At 42.1% G+C, this 13535-nt stretch overlaps 2 protein-coding genes across 3 annotated transcripts in view; one reads left to right on the top strand and one right to left on the bottom strand.

Moving 5' to 3' along the window:
- The window catches only part of ADCY3 (adenylate cyclase 3), a 107791-nt gene extending 94741 nt beyond the window's left edge, over window positions 1-13050 (top strand). For both annotated transcript variants that reach the window (XM_074288369.1, XM_074288370.1), the window contains exons 15-22: window positions 1057-1119; window positions 2487-2568; window positions 3910-4068; window positions 4851-4997; window positions 5359-5478; window positions 7537-7660; window positions 11372-11496; window positions 12102-13050. In XM_074288369.1, coding sequence (XP_074144470.1) covers window positions 1057-1119; window positions 2487-2568; window positions 3910-4068; window positions 4851-4997; window positions 5359-5478; window positions 7537-7660; window positions 11372-11496; window positions 12102-12284 — 1003 coding nt within the window. In that variant the 3' untranslated portion in view covers window positions 12285-13050. The remainder of the gene's footprint in view (window positions 1-1056; window positions 1120-2486; window positions 2569-3909; window positions 4069-4850; window positions 4998-5358; window positions 5479-7536; window positions 7661-11371; window positions 11497-12101) is intronic.
- The window catches only part of CENPO (centromere protein O), a 33868-nt gene that overhangs the window by 4905 nt on the left and 15428 nt on the right, over window positions 1-13535 (bottom strand). Inside the window, exon 8 of the mRNA XM_074288371.1 lies at window positions 28-140. Coding sequence (XP_074144472.1) covers window positions 48-140 — 93 coding nt within the window. The 3' untranslated portion in view covers window positions 28-47. The remainder of the gene's footprint in view (window positions 1-27; window positions 141-13535) is intronic.

Consider the following 13535-nt stretch of genomic DNA (forward strand, 5'->3'; position numbering starts at 1 on the left):
GGGAAAGAGGGCCCTCCTTTGTCTTACCTGCATTTTGGGATCTCCCTTTATGTCTGTCTTGACCTTGGGCCCCTTTTTCCCCCTTGGGGAAGAGAGAGGAATCCTGGCTTCCCAGCTGGTTTCCTGGTTTCAAAGTGACTCTAAGTTAACAAACAAAAAATTGTAACAGAGAGAATTGTAAAGGTCCAAAGAAACTGAAGCTATCATAGCAAATACAAATTTATTGCTAGGTGTTTAATATCCCAAAATAATTCTCCTCTATGATATAGAGGAATTATAATCTATGATATAGAGGAATTATAATTATAATCTATAAATTTACCCCATGTGTGCTGGTAAATGTTTAACAAATGGTGCCATCACCCTCCCAAGTTGTACTTTAACAAACTTTTAAGTTTAACCTGCAAACTTTTACATTTAACTTACGTTTCTAACCTGAACTACTTTCTTAAGTCTAAATAATCAACAAAACAATAAATCCAACCCTGATTTGCAACATTTGATAAATTTTCTAAGTGAAAAGGCTACTGAAAATGTAATAATCAAGATCTGATTTGAGCTGACTCCAGACACCCCTGCCTGTGTCATTTCTCAGCTACAGTCACTTTAAAAATAAAAATGCTATTCTGGCTATATTGTGGCTACAAGTATGCTCCTTTGTCTGAGGCCTTCTTTATTTCCGGATCAGGGAAAATCAACTAAATAAAGGAGCATTGTATCCTTTCTTTACTTGTCCTCAAAGGAGTTTGTGCACGGCTTGTTCTTTCAAGGTCCTTCTCAAAAGCTTTCAGGCTAGAAATGAAATGTAAGGCTGGGGTTGAGCTGGAAGGGAGGGGAAAGGAGGAACTTCAGATGTTCAAAGAGAAGATTGGCTACTAAAGAAAGTTCAGGTAGAGGCTGATCCAGATAGTCAGGAGATACCCTAAGGAAGAGAGTGGAGGGAGAGTGGAAGATGCGAGGATATGGAAAATAGGATGGGAGTGATTGATATTCTGATCTATCTGTTTGGTTTTGGGACTTAGATAGGAAGTGACTGAACTATGTCTGTCCTATTAGCTTCTCACCCCTGGTCATTACAGAGAAGATGCAGGTGTTGAACACCATCAATGGCACTGATGGGTAAGGACCATTGCTTTCTTCCTTTTCACCCTCATTTCCATTTTGTCCTTTCATTTTTGTAAGCTTGTCATGGTGCTTTTGTGGGAGTTGAGGCTATAATATATCAAGATGCTACAGTTGAAGTAGCTTCTCAAAGTTGAGACCTTTGAGGGATGCACATGGAAAGCAACGTGGGCAGATAAAGGGATTATAGACCCAGATGAGACCTTGTTAGTGGGTTGTAGCCTTGTTCTGTTAGGTTAGGGAAAACATACAGAAAGGGACAGATGTGGAGGGGAAAGGGGATTGTGTGATGGTTGGGTGAAGAGGATTGTTTTTAAGAGAAGAGAGAAAAATGAAGGAAGGATGGAAGAAAGTAAGAAAGAGAGAGAATGAGAGAAAAGAGAAAGTCAAAGAAGAGAGTGAGGGAAAAGAATGAGAATGGGATAAAAGAGAGAAAAAAATGAGAGAAAAGAGAATTTAAGAGAATGAAGGGAAACGAGAGAGAAAAGAAAATGAGAAAAGGAGGGAAAGAAAAGAGAATGAGAAGAGAGAAAACATGAGAATGAAAGACAAGAGAATGAGAGAAAAGGGAAAAACTAAGATAAAAGAATGAAAAAGATGAGAGTAAAATGAGAGATAAAGGAAAAGGAAAAAATAAAAGAATGAGAAGGAAAAGAGAATGGGGAAGGTAAAGGATGAAAAGAGGAAAAAAGAAAGGAATGAGAAAACAGAGAAAATGAAAAATAGAGATTAACAAGGAAGAGAAAGGAAAGAAAAGGAAAAGAGGAAGAAGCAAAGAAAATATTAAAGAAAAAGAGGACAGGAAAGGAAAGAAAGAAGAAGAATGGAGCAAGTTATTAGAGAATAGTGATATTTTACTGCTTGCTAGGGTTCCCCTAAAATCTGGCTGATTGGGGGTAAACTGATTAGGGGCTGTGATAGTGGGAGATACTGACTACAGGACATAGTGACATCTTCCTTCTCAGAATTCAGTACAACTAAAGATGCATTTATTGTGTTCTTGGATCCAAACCACTGCACTCTTCCTGTAATTAGAACTAGTTTATCAAATAGTAATATCTATGTACCCTGCAGTGGCTGGTCATAGGGTCGAGGTAGGGTGAGGAGTTATTCATAGCCAGATTAACATTCAGCTGGCAGATGAGGAAGGTGCTAAAGTCCAGGAGGATTTGGGTGCCAACGTGGAGGTTGTTGAGGAGCTAGGAGGTTTTGGATGGGGTGGGATGGAGTTAGGGAGCAGCCAACCCTGAATGGGCCCTTTTCCTATACCGACTGCCAGGAGGTGGGAAGCACGGTCCAGTCGCTTCATGTGCCTCATGTGTCTCTGTTCTCTCCCTCCCTGCTCCGCTCTCGTCCTGGCCCAGGCTGCCTTTGATCCCCTCCAAGTATTCCATGACGGTGATGGTCTTCATGATGATGCTAAGTTTTTACTACTTTGCCCGGCACGTGAGTACCTTGTTCTCTGTGCCCAAGCCCCGGGACGTCCCAGAGCTCTCCGGGTTGGTTTGTTCCCTGCTCTGGGAGCTCAGGGTCTGGCTACGGTTTCTCTGTCACTGGTTTGTGTGATGCTGGGTAAGGCACCTCCTTTCCTGTGCTTAGGGAACTTCACCCAAAGGCAGTGAGGTGAGAGAAAGAGACAGAGCTGTCCTAGAGTCAGGAAGGTCCTGCCTCTGTGACCCGGGCAAGCCCCTAAGGCTGCTCATCCCAGAGAAGGTGGCCATCTGCAGAGTGCTCACCCGGAGCTCCCCACATTGTCCAAACTTGGTTTTGTAACTGCTTGACTTTTCTCCCTTCTCAGGGGAGACCCCATATGCTTATAAGGAGTTCCCAGGAGCACATCAGCCCAAAGATTCTGTGTGAGTCAGGGCAGGAGGCAGCTTTGTACCATGAGGGAGCATCCAAGGTGGAGGTTTAGATTTGGCTCTAGTTGTCTCTTGGGAGTGGGTAGGATCATTGCTGTTGTATTCAACTGACCATGAGATTTCCTTGTCAAAGATACTGGAGTGTCAAAGGAAGAGAGGGAAAGGAAGGAGGGAAGAAGGAAGGAAGGGAAAGAAGGAAGGAGAGAAAGGAAGGAAGGAAAGAAGGGAGGAAGAGAAGGAAGAAGGATAGAAAGGAGAAGGGAAGAAGGGAGGGAGAAGGAGAGAGGGAAGGGGAAAAGGAAAGAAGTATTTATTAAGAACCCACTATGTGCAAGGCACTGTGCTAAGCATTTTACAAATATTTATTGAAGATCTCCCAAAGACCCATGGAAGGTAGGTCCTATTACATCCTCCCCACCTCCATTTTAGGAAACTGAGGCAAATAGAGGTTAAGGTGATTTACCAGGAATTGCTCAGCTGGTAATAGTCTGAGGCTGCATTTGAACTCAGGTCTTCCTGGCTCTCCACTGTGTCTCTTGAAGCCTTTACTTCTCAGTCTCAGTTTCCTCACCTGTCACAGGTTCCCTTCTAGCTTTAGCTCTGTCATCCTGGGGTTTTGTGGATTGCCCACCTCCAGCGCCAGCTTTCTGAACCAAATCTTTTCTACCTCTTATTTTGCCAAATATTGAACCATCGTTCTTCAGCCTCCCCATTCCCTCCCAGCTCCAGGGCCCCTTGACAGGGTAGTGGAAGGTGCACTGGCTCTGGAGGTGGAGGATCTGATCTTGCTACCTGTGTGATCTTGAACAAGTGATTTACATCTCTGGGCCTCCATGTGCTCATCTGCATGAGGAAGGGGCTGATTGGCCTGAGACCTGCTGCCCCTTCAGCAGTTGTGGGTCACGCTGTGTACTTGAATTGGCAGGTGGAAAAACTGGCCCGCACCCTGTTCCTGTGGAAGATCGAGGTCCATGACCAGAAGGAACGTGTGTACGAAATGAGACGCTGGAACGAGGCCTTGGTCACCAACATGCTGCCGGAGCATGTGGCCCGCCATTTCTTGGGCTCAAAGAAACGGGATGAGGTGAGAGGCTGGGAGGGAATAGCCTTACTCTCAAGGGAGGCAAAAGGGGAGGATTCCCAGGCATCCTTATGGGGAGAACCAGGTAAGACAATCAACTAGTAAACCCTTATTAAGCACCTATTGTGTACTAAAAGCCAGCTGTGCTTTATGTGTTATGTCATTTCATTTCTTCTAGTGTCTGGAAGCATTTTGCTTCTTCCAGATCGGAGGGACATTTCACTCTCAGTTTGATGCCTTTGATTCAACAGAGTTGTTCTCACTGTATAATGGCATTGCAGTGTAGCAGTCTTGTTATTTAAGGGGAGTGGAATGCTTTATTGATTGATTCAATCAGGTCCCAGCCTTATAGATGCATTTTAAAAAAAACCCAAAACCCTATTATTGTCATGGACTAATGACTCTTACTTCCTGTGTTATGAGAAAATAGTTAAACAAAACAGATCAGCACATTAGCCATGGCTGAAAATGTATACACATCCTTCCGTTCCTGCAATCTACCACAAAGCTTCTTTTCATTGTGAGTTGCACCCCAATTGGGGTCGCATAATTGAATGTGGGAAATTAGGATTTCTTTTCAGTAAATGTTTGATTTGTATAACTATATACCTGGAGCTGGGTAAAATTTTCTCGGGCAAAAAAAGGGTCACGAGTGGGGAAAAGGTTGAGAAGCGCAGATCTGTCACATTTCCCGAGACAGCCAGGCCTTTGAAGTCCTGATTGGCCACTGCGTTTCTTACAGTTCTGAAGACTTCCGGTGTTTCTTCTGTCCCCACTCTTTTCAGGAACTGTACAGTCAGTCTTATGATGAGATTGGAGTCATGTTTGCCTCCCTGCCCAACTTTGCTGACTTCTACACGGAGGAGAGCATCAACAACGGGGGCATTGAGTGTCTCCGCTTCCTTAACGAGATCATCTCAGACTTTGACTCTGTGAGTATTTCAGACTCCTGCCATCCAGCACTGAGCACTGATACCCTGCAGACGAGGGGACAGAGTGGGCCAAAGAATACAGAGGGGAGAGACGGTGTCGGATAAAAGGTGCAGTTGTTGGGGTGGTGCTTTAGCTGTTTATATTTGGGGTCCTAAAATGCTAGGGTTTGAAGTAAACTTAGGATAGAAGCTCTTAAATCAGCTAGATGGGAAAAGCTGAGCAGTGATAGCCTCCGTGGTCATCTCACCCAATTCCATGGAACGCTGGGGAGCACCGGCATGTTCTGGGGGTCCTCGGCTTTGGGGGAACTCGTTCCCGTGCCCTTACTGTGCTGTTTCTCCTTTGTGATTCTTGCTTCAGCTCCTAGACAACCCTAAATTCCGTATCATCACCAAGATCAAGACCATTGGCAGCACCTACATGGCAGCCTCGGGGGTCACCCCAGATGTCAACACCAATGGCTTTACAAGTGGAAACAAGGTAGTCACATCACTGCCGGGGGAGCAGAGAGGGGAGCTGTCCAGCGGGGGGCGAGAAAGGAGCAAGCTCGCTCCCGCTTTTAGTTCTTGGGGCCCAGCTTTGTGCCTTTCCTGGGCCCAGGATATGTCTTCTTCTGTATTATGGCTATTTGTGTGAGTGTCTTATGTCTCTCATTAAGTGGGACCTCTTTAGGTCAGGGATCCACCGAGCTCTTCCCAGGGCTTGCTGACAGCTGGGCCAGGCGCGGCTCAGTTGATGCTTGTCAGTTGATTGAGAAGGCTTGGTTGGCAGGACCGTGGGCATTCTCAGTCCAGCCCAGCCAAGAGAGCAGTCCAGGTTTTGAAGTCATAGATCTAGAGCTAATACCGAAAGAGGTTAAGTGACTCGTCCAGGATTATACTTCAGGTAGAATTTGAATTCTGCCGGTGTTTCCCCCCCCCCCCTAAAATCAATATGGGTTGGTGATGCTCTTTATATTTTTCTGTTGTTCTTCAGTTTTTTCCATTTCTTCCTTCTCCCTTTCCTTTCCTTCAAATTAAACTCATTAAATAAATATGTATAGAAGGCTGGTATTGGTTTCAGGTAGGCCTGGATTCAAATCCTGACACTGATATCTACTGGCTGTGGGACTTTGCTTGAGTTCAAATCCCTTTATCACAATAAAATAAAATAAAGGAGTATCTACAAGATGCTAGGCAAAAGAAAACAGAAAGATGCTACCCCTGCTTTCTAAAGGTTACCATCTAGTTAGGGAAACAAATATAGATTTTTATGATCAAAAGATAACAAGCAATTCAAAATCTACCAGACACTGGTAGAAGAGATGGTACAAGCAAATATAGATATAATATGGAAGAAAGGGACTGGTCAGCAGAGCCCTGGATTCAAGTGTTGCCACTAATAGCTGTGTAACTTCTAGGTAAATCACATTATCTTCCCAGAACTTCAGGGTTACTTTTATAAAATGAGCACGGTTGGACTGAGGGCCTTCCAGCTTGCAGATTTATGTTTTTATCAGTCATATGTTTAGTTGTTAGAGGAGTATTTTTAATTTTGATTTAAGCTAGTTCAAGGAAGAAAGAACTTTATTTCTGAAGGGATTTCTCAGGGCAAGACTTCCTATTCATCATTAACAAAACACCTACTATGTGTCAGCTTTCATGCTAGGTGGTGGGAATTCAAAGACACAACAGCAGCATTCTCTGCCCTCAAGGAGCTTGCAGTATAAGTGGGGAAATAATATGTACATATGTCTTTAAAATCAAAACATATTGAGAGGGAAATACTAGAAACTAGAGGAATTCTAGATTTAAAGTTAGATAGGGCTTTAAAAGATTCTAATACCATCGTTTTACAGATAAGGAAACTGAGGGCCAGAGAAATTATGACTTATCCAAAGTCACAAAGAGAAAAGGTGGGATTTGAACACAGTTCCTTTGACTCCAGTCTTTCTACTGTAACACACTGCCTTCTCAAGCAGAAGTTCCTGTGGTAGAAGTGGGATAAGGAAGTTTCATGGAGAAAGAAATTTTGAAGAAAACTAGGGTTTTTAAGAGGGAGAGGTGAAAAGAAAATGCATTCAAGGCATGGAGATTTTGAGTATGGGGAACAACCTACACTAAGGCCTGGAAATGTGTCTCTATTTTTATTTTGGTATATGTTACGTATTATTTAACATGCAGATACATTTTATGATAGCTTATTTAAGATATAATATACATAAATATATATTTATTGTATAAGTAAAATTTATTTATATTTCTAAGGAGAGAATAAAATTCAGTAGGGATGCAGTTTCACATGTAAAGAACAGGCCTGAATTGCTTCCTGTTCCCCAGCCCATACATTAAGGCTTGCCAGTAATGGCCAGGGCCCTGCTCAGGCCTTCCTGTGGTACTGAACGGGGCTGCCAGCCCCTGTCACAGAAAACTAATGCAGGGTCCCAGGAATAGATTCTTGTGAGGGGAAGATGTTATTATAGGGTATAGGAAGGACATTGAAGGTCTAGGGAAGTGGAAACAGGTTCATGAACTTTCTTTTGCTCCTCCGCGGCATCAGGAGGAAAAGTCAGATAAGGAACGCTGGCAGCATCTTGCAGATCTGGCTGACTTTGCTCTGGCCATGAAGGACACTCTCACTAACATCAACAATCAGTCTTTCAACAATTTCATGCTTCGCATAGGTAAGTATTTTTTTATAAAGCTTTTTTTTTTTTAATTTTATTTTTATTATAGCTTTTTATTTACAAGACATATGCATGGATTTTTTTCAGCATTGACCCTTGCAAAAACTTCTGTTCCAACTTTTCCCCTCCTTCCCCTCACCCCCTCCCCTAGACAGCAGGTAGACCAATACATGTTAAATATATTAAAGTATATGTTAAATACAATATATGTATACATATTTATATAGTCATCTTGTTGCACAAGGAAAATCAGATTTAGAAAGAAGGTCAAAATAACCTGAGAAGAAAAAAAAAACAAAAATGCAAGCAAACAATAATAGAAAGAGTGGAAATGCTATGTTGTGGTCCACACTGATTTCCCAGTGTTCTTTCTCTGGTGTAGCTGGTTCTGTTCATTACAGATCAATTGGAACTGATTTGGATCCTCTCATTATTGAAGAGAGATATGACCCTTGCATAGCCTTGTGTTCCAAATTTCCCTCCTTCCCCTCATCCCCTCCCCTAGATGGCAAGCAACCCAATATATGTTACATTAAAATATATGTTAAATCCAATGTGTAAACATATTTATACAATTCTCTTCACACAGGTAAGAAAAGGGGCTAAAATATCACAGGACAAGACTGTCTTAGTGGGACCCTTTGTGAAGCTCCGAGTTACACACAGTGGGATTATCATATTGAAAGGAGAGAAAGAAAAGTGATGAAGTTGCCATCTTGAGATGAGCTAAGAGAAGAGGGGGAGCTAGTTGAAGAAGAGGGATCAAAGTTAAAACAAGCCTTCTTTCCCATTGAATTCCCTTGGAGAGCATATATAACACTACTCTTGTCTTCAAGTCAATTTTTTTCTCTTAAAATGTTATATTGATATATTTATTTTTTAAAAAACATCACTGTCCCTTCCCAATGACTCCTCTTCCTCAATGCAATTTAACCCTCCCTTGTAAGAAATAGCTATAATTAAAACAAATTCAGTGCTTACATCTGACAATGGATCCTTCATCTGTCGTCTAGTATCGGTGACCTTTCAGCTGAGAGGCAGAGGGCAAGCTTTATCATCAGTCCTTGCATCTCTGGTGGTCATTAGAGGCAGCTGGTAGCACAGCGGATAGAGCACTGGGCTTGGGATCAGGAAGACCTGAGTTCCGGTCCTAGATAAGTGACTCTGGACAAGTCACTTAACCCCCTCCTTGCCTGTTTCCTCCAAATCCTTAATAGCACCTACCTTGCACAGCTGTGTGAGGATCAAATGAAGTATTTATAAGAGACTTTTAGCACTGTATCTGGCACATGGTAGGTGTTACAGAAATGTTTATTCCTTTTCCCTCCTCCCAATAGAGTTCCCTGTGTGCCTTTAAGTTATTGTGGTCTTTGAGTCAGTCCTGGTTCTGCTTACTTCATTCTGCATCAGTTTATCCAAGTCTTTCCAAGTTTCTCTGAATTCTAAGTCAACTTCCACAGCTGCCCAGAGCACATTCTAGCTCATTCTTCCTGGCCTTCTGAACAAATTATCAAAGAAAGTGTCAATTCTTGTTGCAAATAAGAAAGTCCGATTTTTTTTACATGTGAAAGTGATGGCTTGAAGGGTAATCAAAATCATGAATGCTGAGCACTGTGCTCAGAGAGAGGTGAGTGGAGTGGGGAGCACTAGAAGTATAGAGACAAATATAAAAAAAAGATGTAACAGCATGGACTGCAGGTTGTCTTTAAAAAAAATACAGCTTATGGGGAGGATTCTGGGAAGATGATGGAGCACGTTTGATAAATTTTTGTTTTGTTTTGTATTGCTTTTCTTTTTTCTTTTTGCTCATTCTGTTTCTTCAAATAAAATAATTTTTTTTTTTGGGAAAAATGCAGCCTAGGTTATAAAAGCTAATTTGTTAGTTCATTAATCTATGCATTTTAGGCAGGCATTGTGAATGGGCAATGAACGAAATCTAAAGCTGAGAACTATTTGGGTAAATAAGTGCTTTCAAAGATTCTAGGATACTTAATGTTCAGAAACCTATTCAACACCAATGTCTTTTTAGAGATGCAATACAGTGAGAATAATAAAAGCTCCACAATTTTTTGAAAGAATTTAAGTTAGGGGCAGCTAGGTGGTGCAGTGGATGGAACGCCAGCCTGAAGTCAGGAGGAACCTGAGTTCAAATTTGACCTCAGACACTTAATACTTCCTGGCTATGTGACCCTAGGCAAGTCACTTAACCCCAATTACCTCAGCAAAAACAAATAAAAAAGAATTTAAGTTACAAATAACCAAAAAAAAATAATTGAGAAAGATGCGTAATATATAGAAGCAGGCTGTATGTTACCAGTGCTTATCCATGTGAGGGAAATACCATCTCAGGTTATATGACCAGAAGAAGCTGGTCATGTAGCAAGAATGAGAGGAGAAACACTGGCATGCCTGATAATAAAACAAAAAGGCCTCTGGAACAATGAACAGATTCTCAGGGACAAAAATGAATTGTGATGAAATGACTTATTTGAGGTGACGGATGCAGAGTGGGGAAGGGAGAAGTTCAGTTGTAAAATTATGAACCTCCAAAAGTAAAAGGTTTTAAGATAAGATTGCATGTCTTCTATATACATCTATCCATTTATTGTCATTTAGATTATAAGCTCCTTGAGAGCAGGAAGTGCCTTTTTGTCTATGTCCCCAGCCACATATTAAGTACTTAATACTTTTTGACTTAACTATCTTCAAATATTTCTGTAGTTCCATATTTTTCTCTTTCTCCTAGGGGGCACAGATTAAAAAAAAGCAGACTGTAACAGAGAAGAAATCAGTGTACATGAGATTTAAAATATCACAGCAAGGGGTAGGAGTGAGAAATGATCTCCCATCAGAGTAGGGAAGAGATGGGATCAGAGTATGGGAGAAGGGGTTGTTAGAAGAAACTTCCTCTGAAACAGTAAAGATGAGAGCAGAGATCAAAACAGGAACCTTTGGGCAATAGTAAAAGTGGATGATACACATCCACAAGAGATGGTTTCAAATCTTTTCAGGGGATTAACCATTGGAGATACAAGTATTTAAAAAAGGAAGAATACATCTGAGGGACACAAGTACAACATATATGCAAAATAAAAACATAAGTGATTTGGGAGGGAGGGCGGGCACTGGCAATCGGAGAGATCCTCAAAGGCTTCATGCCAAACATGGTGCTTGAATTTTCTTCTTATAGGAAGAAAGGGACTTTGGGAGGCAGAAGGAAGGAGGAAAGCATTCCAGGAATGTGGACAGCAGAGTGCAAAAGCATGGAGACAAGAGATGAGGGGTGTGTGTCAGGAGAAGGGTTTGCCTCTGAGGGATGGAAGACAATGTTCAGTGAGGTTGGAAGGGTAGGTTGGAGCCAGGTTGTGTAGGGATTTGGGAATTAGGCCCCTGAGTTATATAAAGAAGGCATTTTGTACACCTTAAATCACTATGTAAATGTGAACAAGTTATTTAATTTATACTCTAACATATTTAACATGTATTGGTCAACCTGCCATTGTGGGGGGGAAAGGAGGGGAAAAATTAGAACAAAAGGTTTGGCAATTGTCAATGTTGTAAAATTACCCGTGCATATATCTGGTAAATAAAAACTATTAAAAAAAAAAAAAAAATTATATATATATATATATATATATATATATATATATAAAATGTGAACAAGTTACAACAGTGATAGCAAATCTTATTTCTCCCACTTTTTTTCAGGTATGAATAAAGGAGGAGTACTGGCCGGAGTTATAGGGGCCCGAAAACCCCACTATGATATCTGGGGGAATACCGTCAATGTGGCCAGTAGGATGGAGTCAACAGGTGTCATGGGCAACATCCAGGTATGTGTCCCCAGGGCTGAGGTATCCAAGCTAGAGGAATCCATGGCCAGGGAAGCCAGCTCCTTCATACCAGATCAAGCCATTTGGGCAGCCTGGCATTCACTCCAGACCTGAGTGGCTATAGGGTTGCCATGGTCAGAACCTTTCTTTCCAGATACCTAATCAAGAGAGAAGGCCAGAGACCGGGATGGTCTTCTGTGAGGAGCCCCTCCCCCTTTGCACATGCAGATCTAGGTGAGATCAGCCCGGCCCATTAGGAGGACTAAATTTGGAGCTAAGCATGTCTAGGCTTGACTCTGGACCCAGCCACTCATGGCCTCACTCTTTGGCTTTCAACTTCTGCATCTGCAAAATTAGGGAGTGTTTCCCATCTCCTAATCAAGAGCAGTTTTGAAGGCAAGAGGTCACAAGTGGGAGGTGGTATGCAGATGGAGAATCTGCAGACCAGAGAAGCTGACTGGCTTAAAGTCTCACAAGTAGACTAACCTTTGTTCTTTAATCATCACCTAATCCTGGAGTCCCTTGTTGCCCAGAACAAATAACTTCAATCTAGGATCACCTCCCTACCCAACACCCTTTCCTATGTACTATCCCTCCTTTTCTAGGTGGTGGAGGAAACACAGACTATCCTACGGGAATACGGGTTCCGCTTTGTCAGACGTGGCCCCATCTTTGTCAAAGGAAAGGGGGAGCTGCTGACCTTCTTCCTTAAGGGACGGGATAAGCCAGCCCCATTTCCTAACGGCTCCTCCGTCACCCTGCCCCACCAGGTAGTGGACAACTCCTGAGTGGCTCTCACCCCCCCAGAGATGGGAGGGGCAGTTCCAAAGCAGAACACTACTTTTGTGAAAGACAAATGACTTAAGTCTTGATATTCTGAAATTATCAAATGAATTCCCACATAGACTTTAGATACAGCCTCTCCCTGCTTCCCCTCCTTTGTTCTGGGAGTGTGAGCCCAGTGGGTACCTGCAATCACCTTTCAGTGTGCTGACAGCTTCTTCAGAGTAGGGAGAAATTGTGCTGGAATGATCATTCCAGGACCCTAGCACCTCCCCTCCCCCCCAGCCAAGAGAGGCCAGAGCCACTGTGAGCAGAGCATTTGTACCCAAGCAAAGGTCTTTGCTACTGAGCTGGTCACCCAGATCCTATGGGGTATGCACAGATGAGAGGGATTGAGGCTTTTTCTGTTACGGAGCTCCAGAAAGGGTCCAGTTTGTTTTCATGCAGTCAGAGAAATAAACAGACTGGTCCTGATTGGTTTGTTCATTGTAATGGACATCCCTGCCACCTTAGTCTTGAGATCAGGAAGAGTGAGTGCAATATTTCCTTTTACTTGGGGGAGGGGAAAAATTTATTTCCAAAAGAAAGAACAGAGATTATATATAAACAGATTCTTCTACATTTATATTTTTAACTGTTTCTGTTAATTAACAGTTTCTTTCCAATACTGCCTTGCCTTTTGAGCTCTTGCTAGTCACCTTTGCTATAGCTTTAAAAGAGAATTTACAGGTGATAAAGAACAAGACTGTTTTAATAAAATGTTTATCCAACTCTAAGTGTGGTTATTGTGAGGTTTCTAATCCTGCTTATGTTCTGAGTGACAGTAATCAGGGTTTCACCTACTCAGACAAAACTTTCCTGGAAGATGGGATCTAGTGTCATGGACTAAAATCTAACCTTTGATTACTGATCATTCTTCTTCAGGGTTAGGATGAGAGCTGGAAAAGAACAAAGACTGGCCCCACATACTGCTTAACCATTTTTCTTTCCTCAATAACCATTGATTAACATACAATCACATGTGACAACCTTCAGAGAAGGTACCTATTTTATAATCGGTTCTTCTTTATCCTCACTGAGCTTTCAGATTGCCTGTAGTATAGATAAATCTACAACTCTTAATCAGACTTTACAATGTACTTCTGTACCCAGAGATGTCTCTGACATTCCAGAATTCACATGCAGTGGAAAGAACTCAGAATGAGGAGATATGAGATCTGGACAAGACAGATCAGAGCCAGAGACCAAAAGTGCTA

Source organism: Sminthopsis crassicaudata, chromosome 2, assembly GCF_048593235.1.
Source record: "Sminthopsis crassicaudata isolate SCR6 chromosome 2, ASM4859323v1, whole genome shotgun sequence".
NCBI classification, from domain to species: Eukaryota; Metazoa; Chordata; class Mammalia; order Dasyuromorphia; family Dasyuridae; genus Sminthopsis; species Sminthopsis crassicaudata.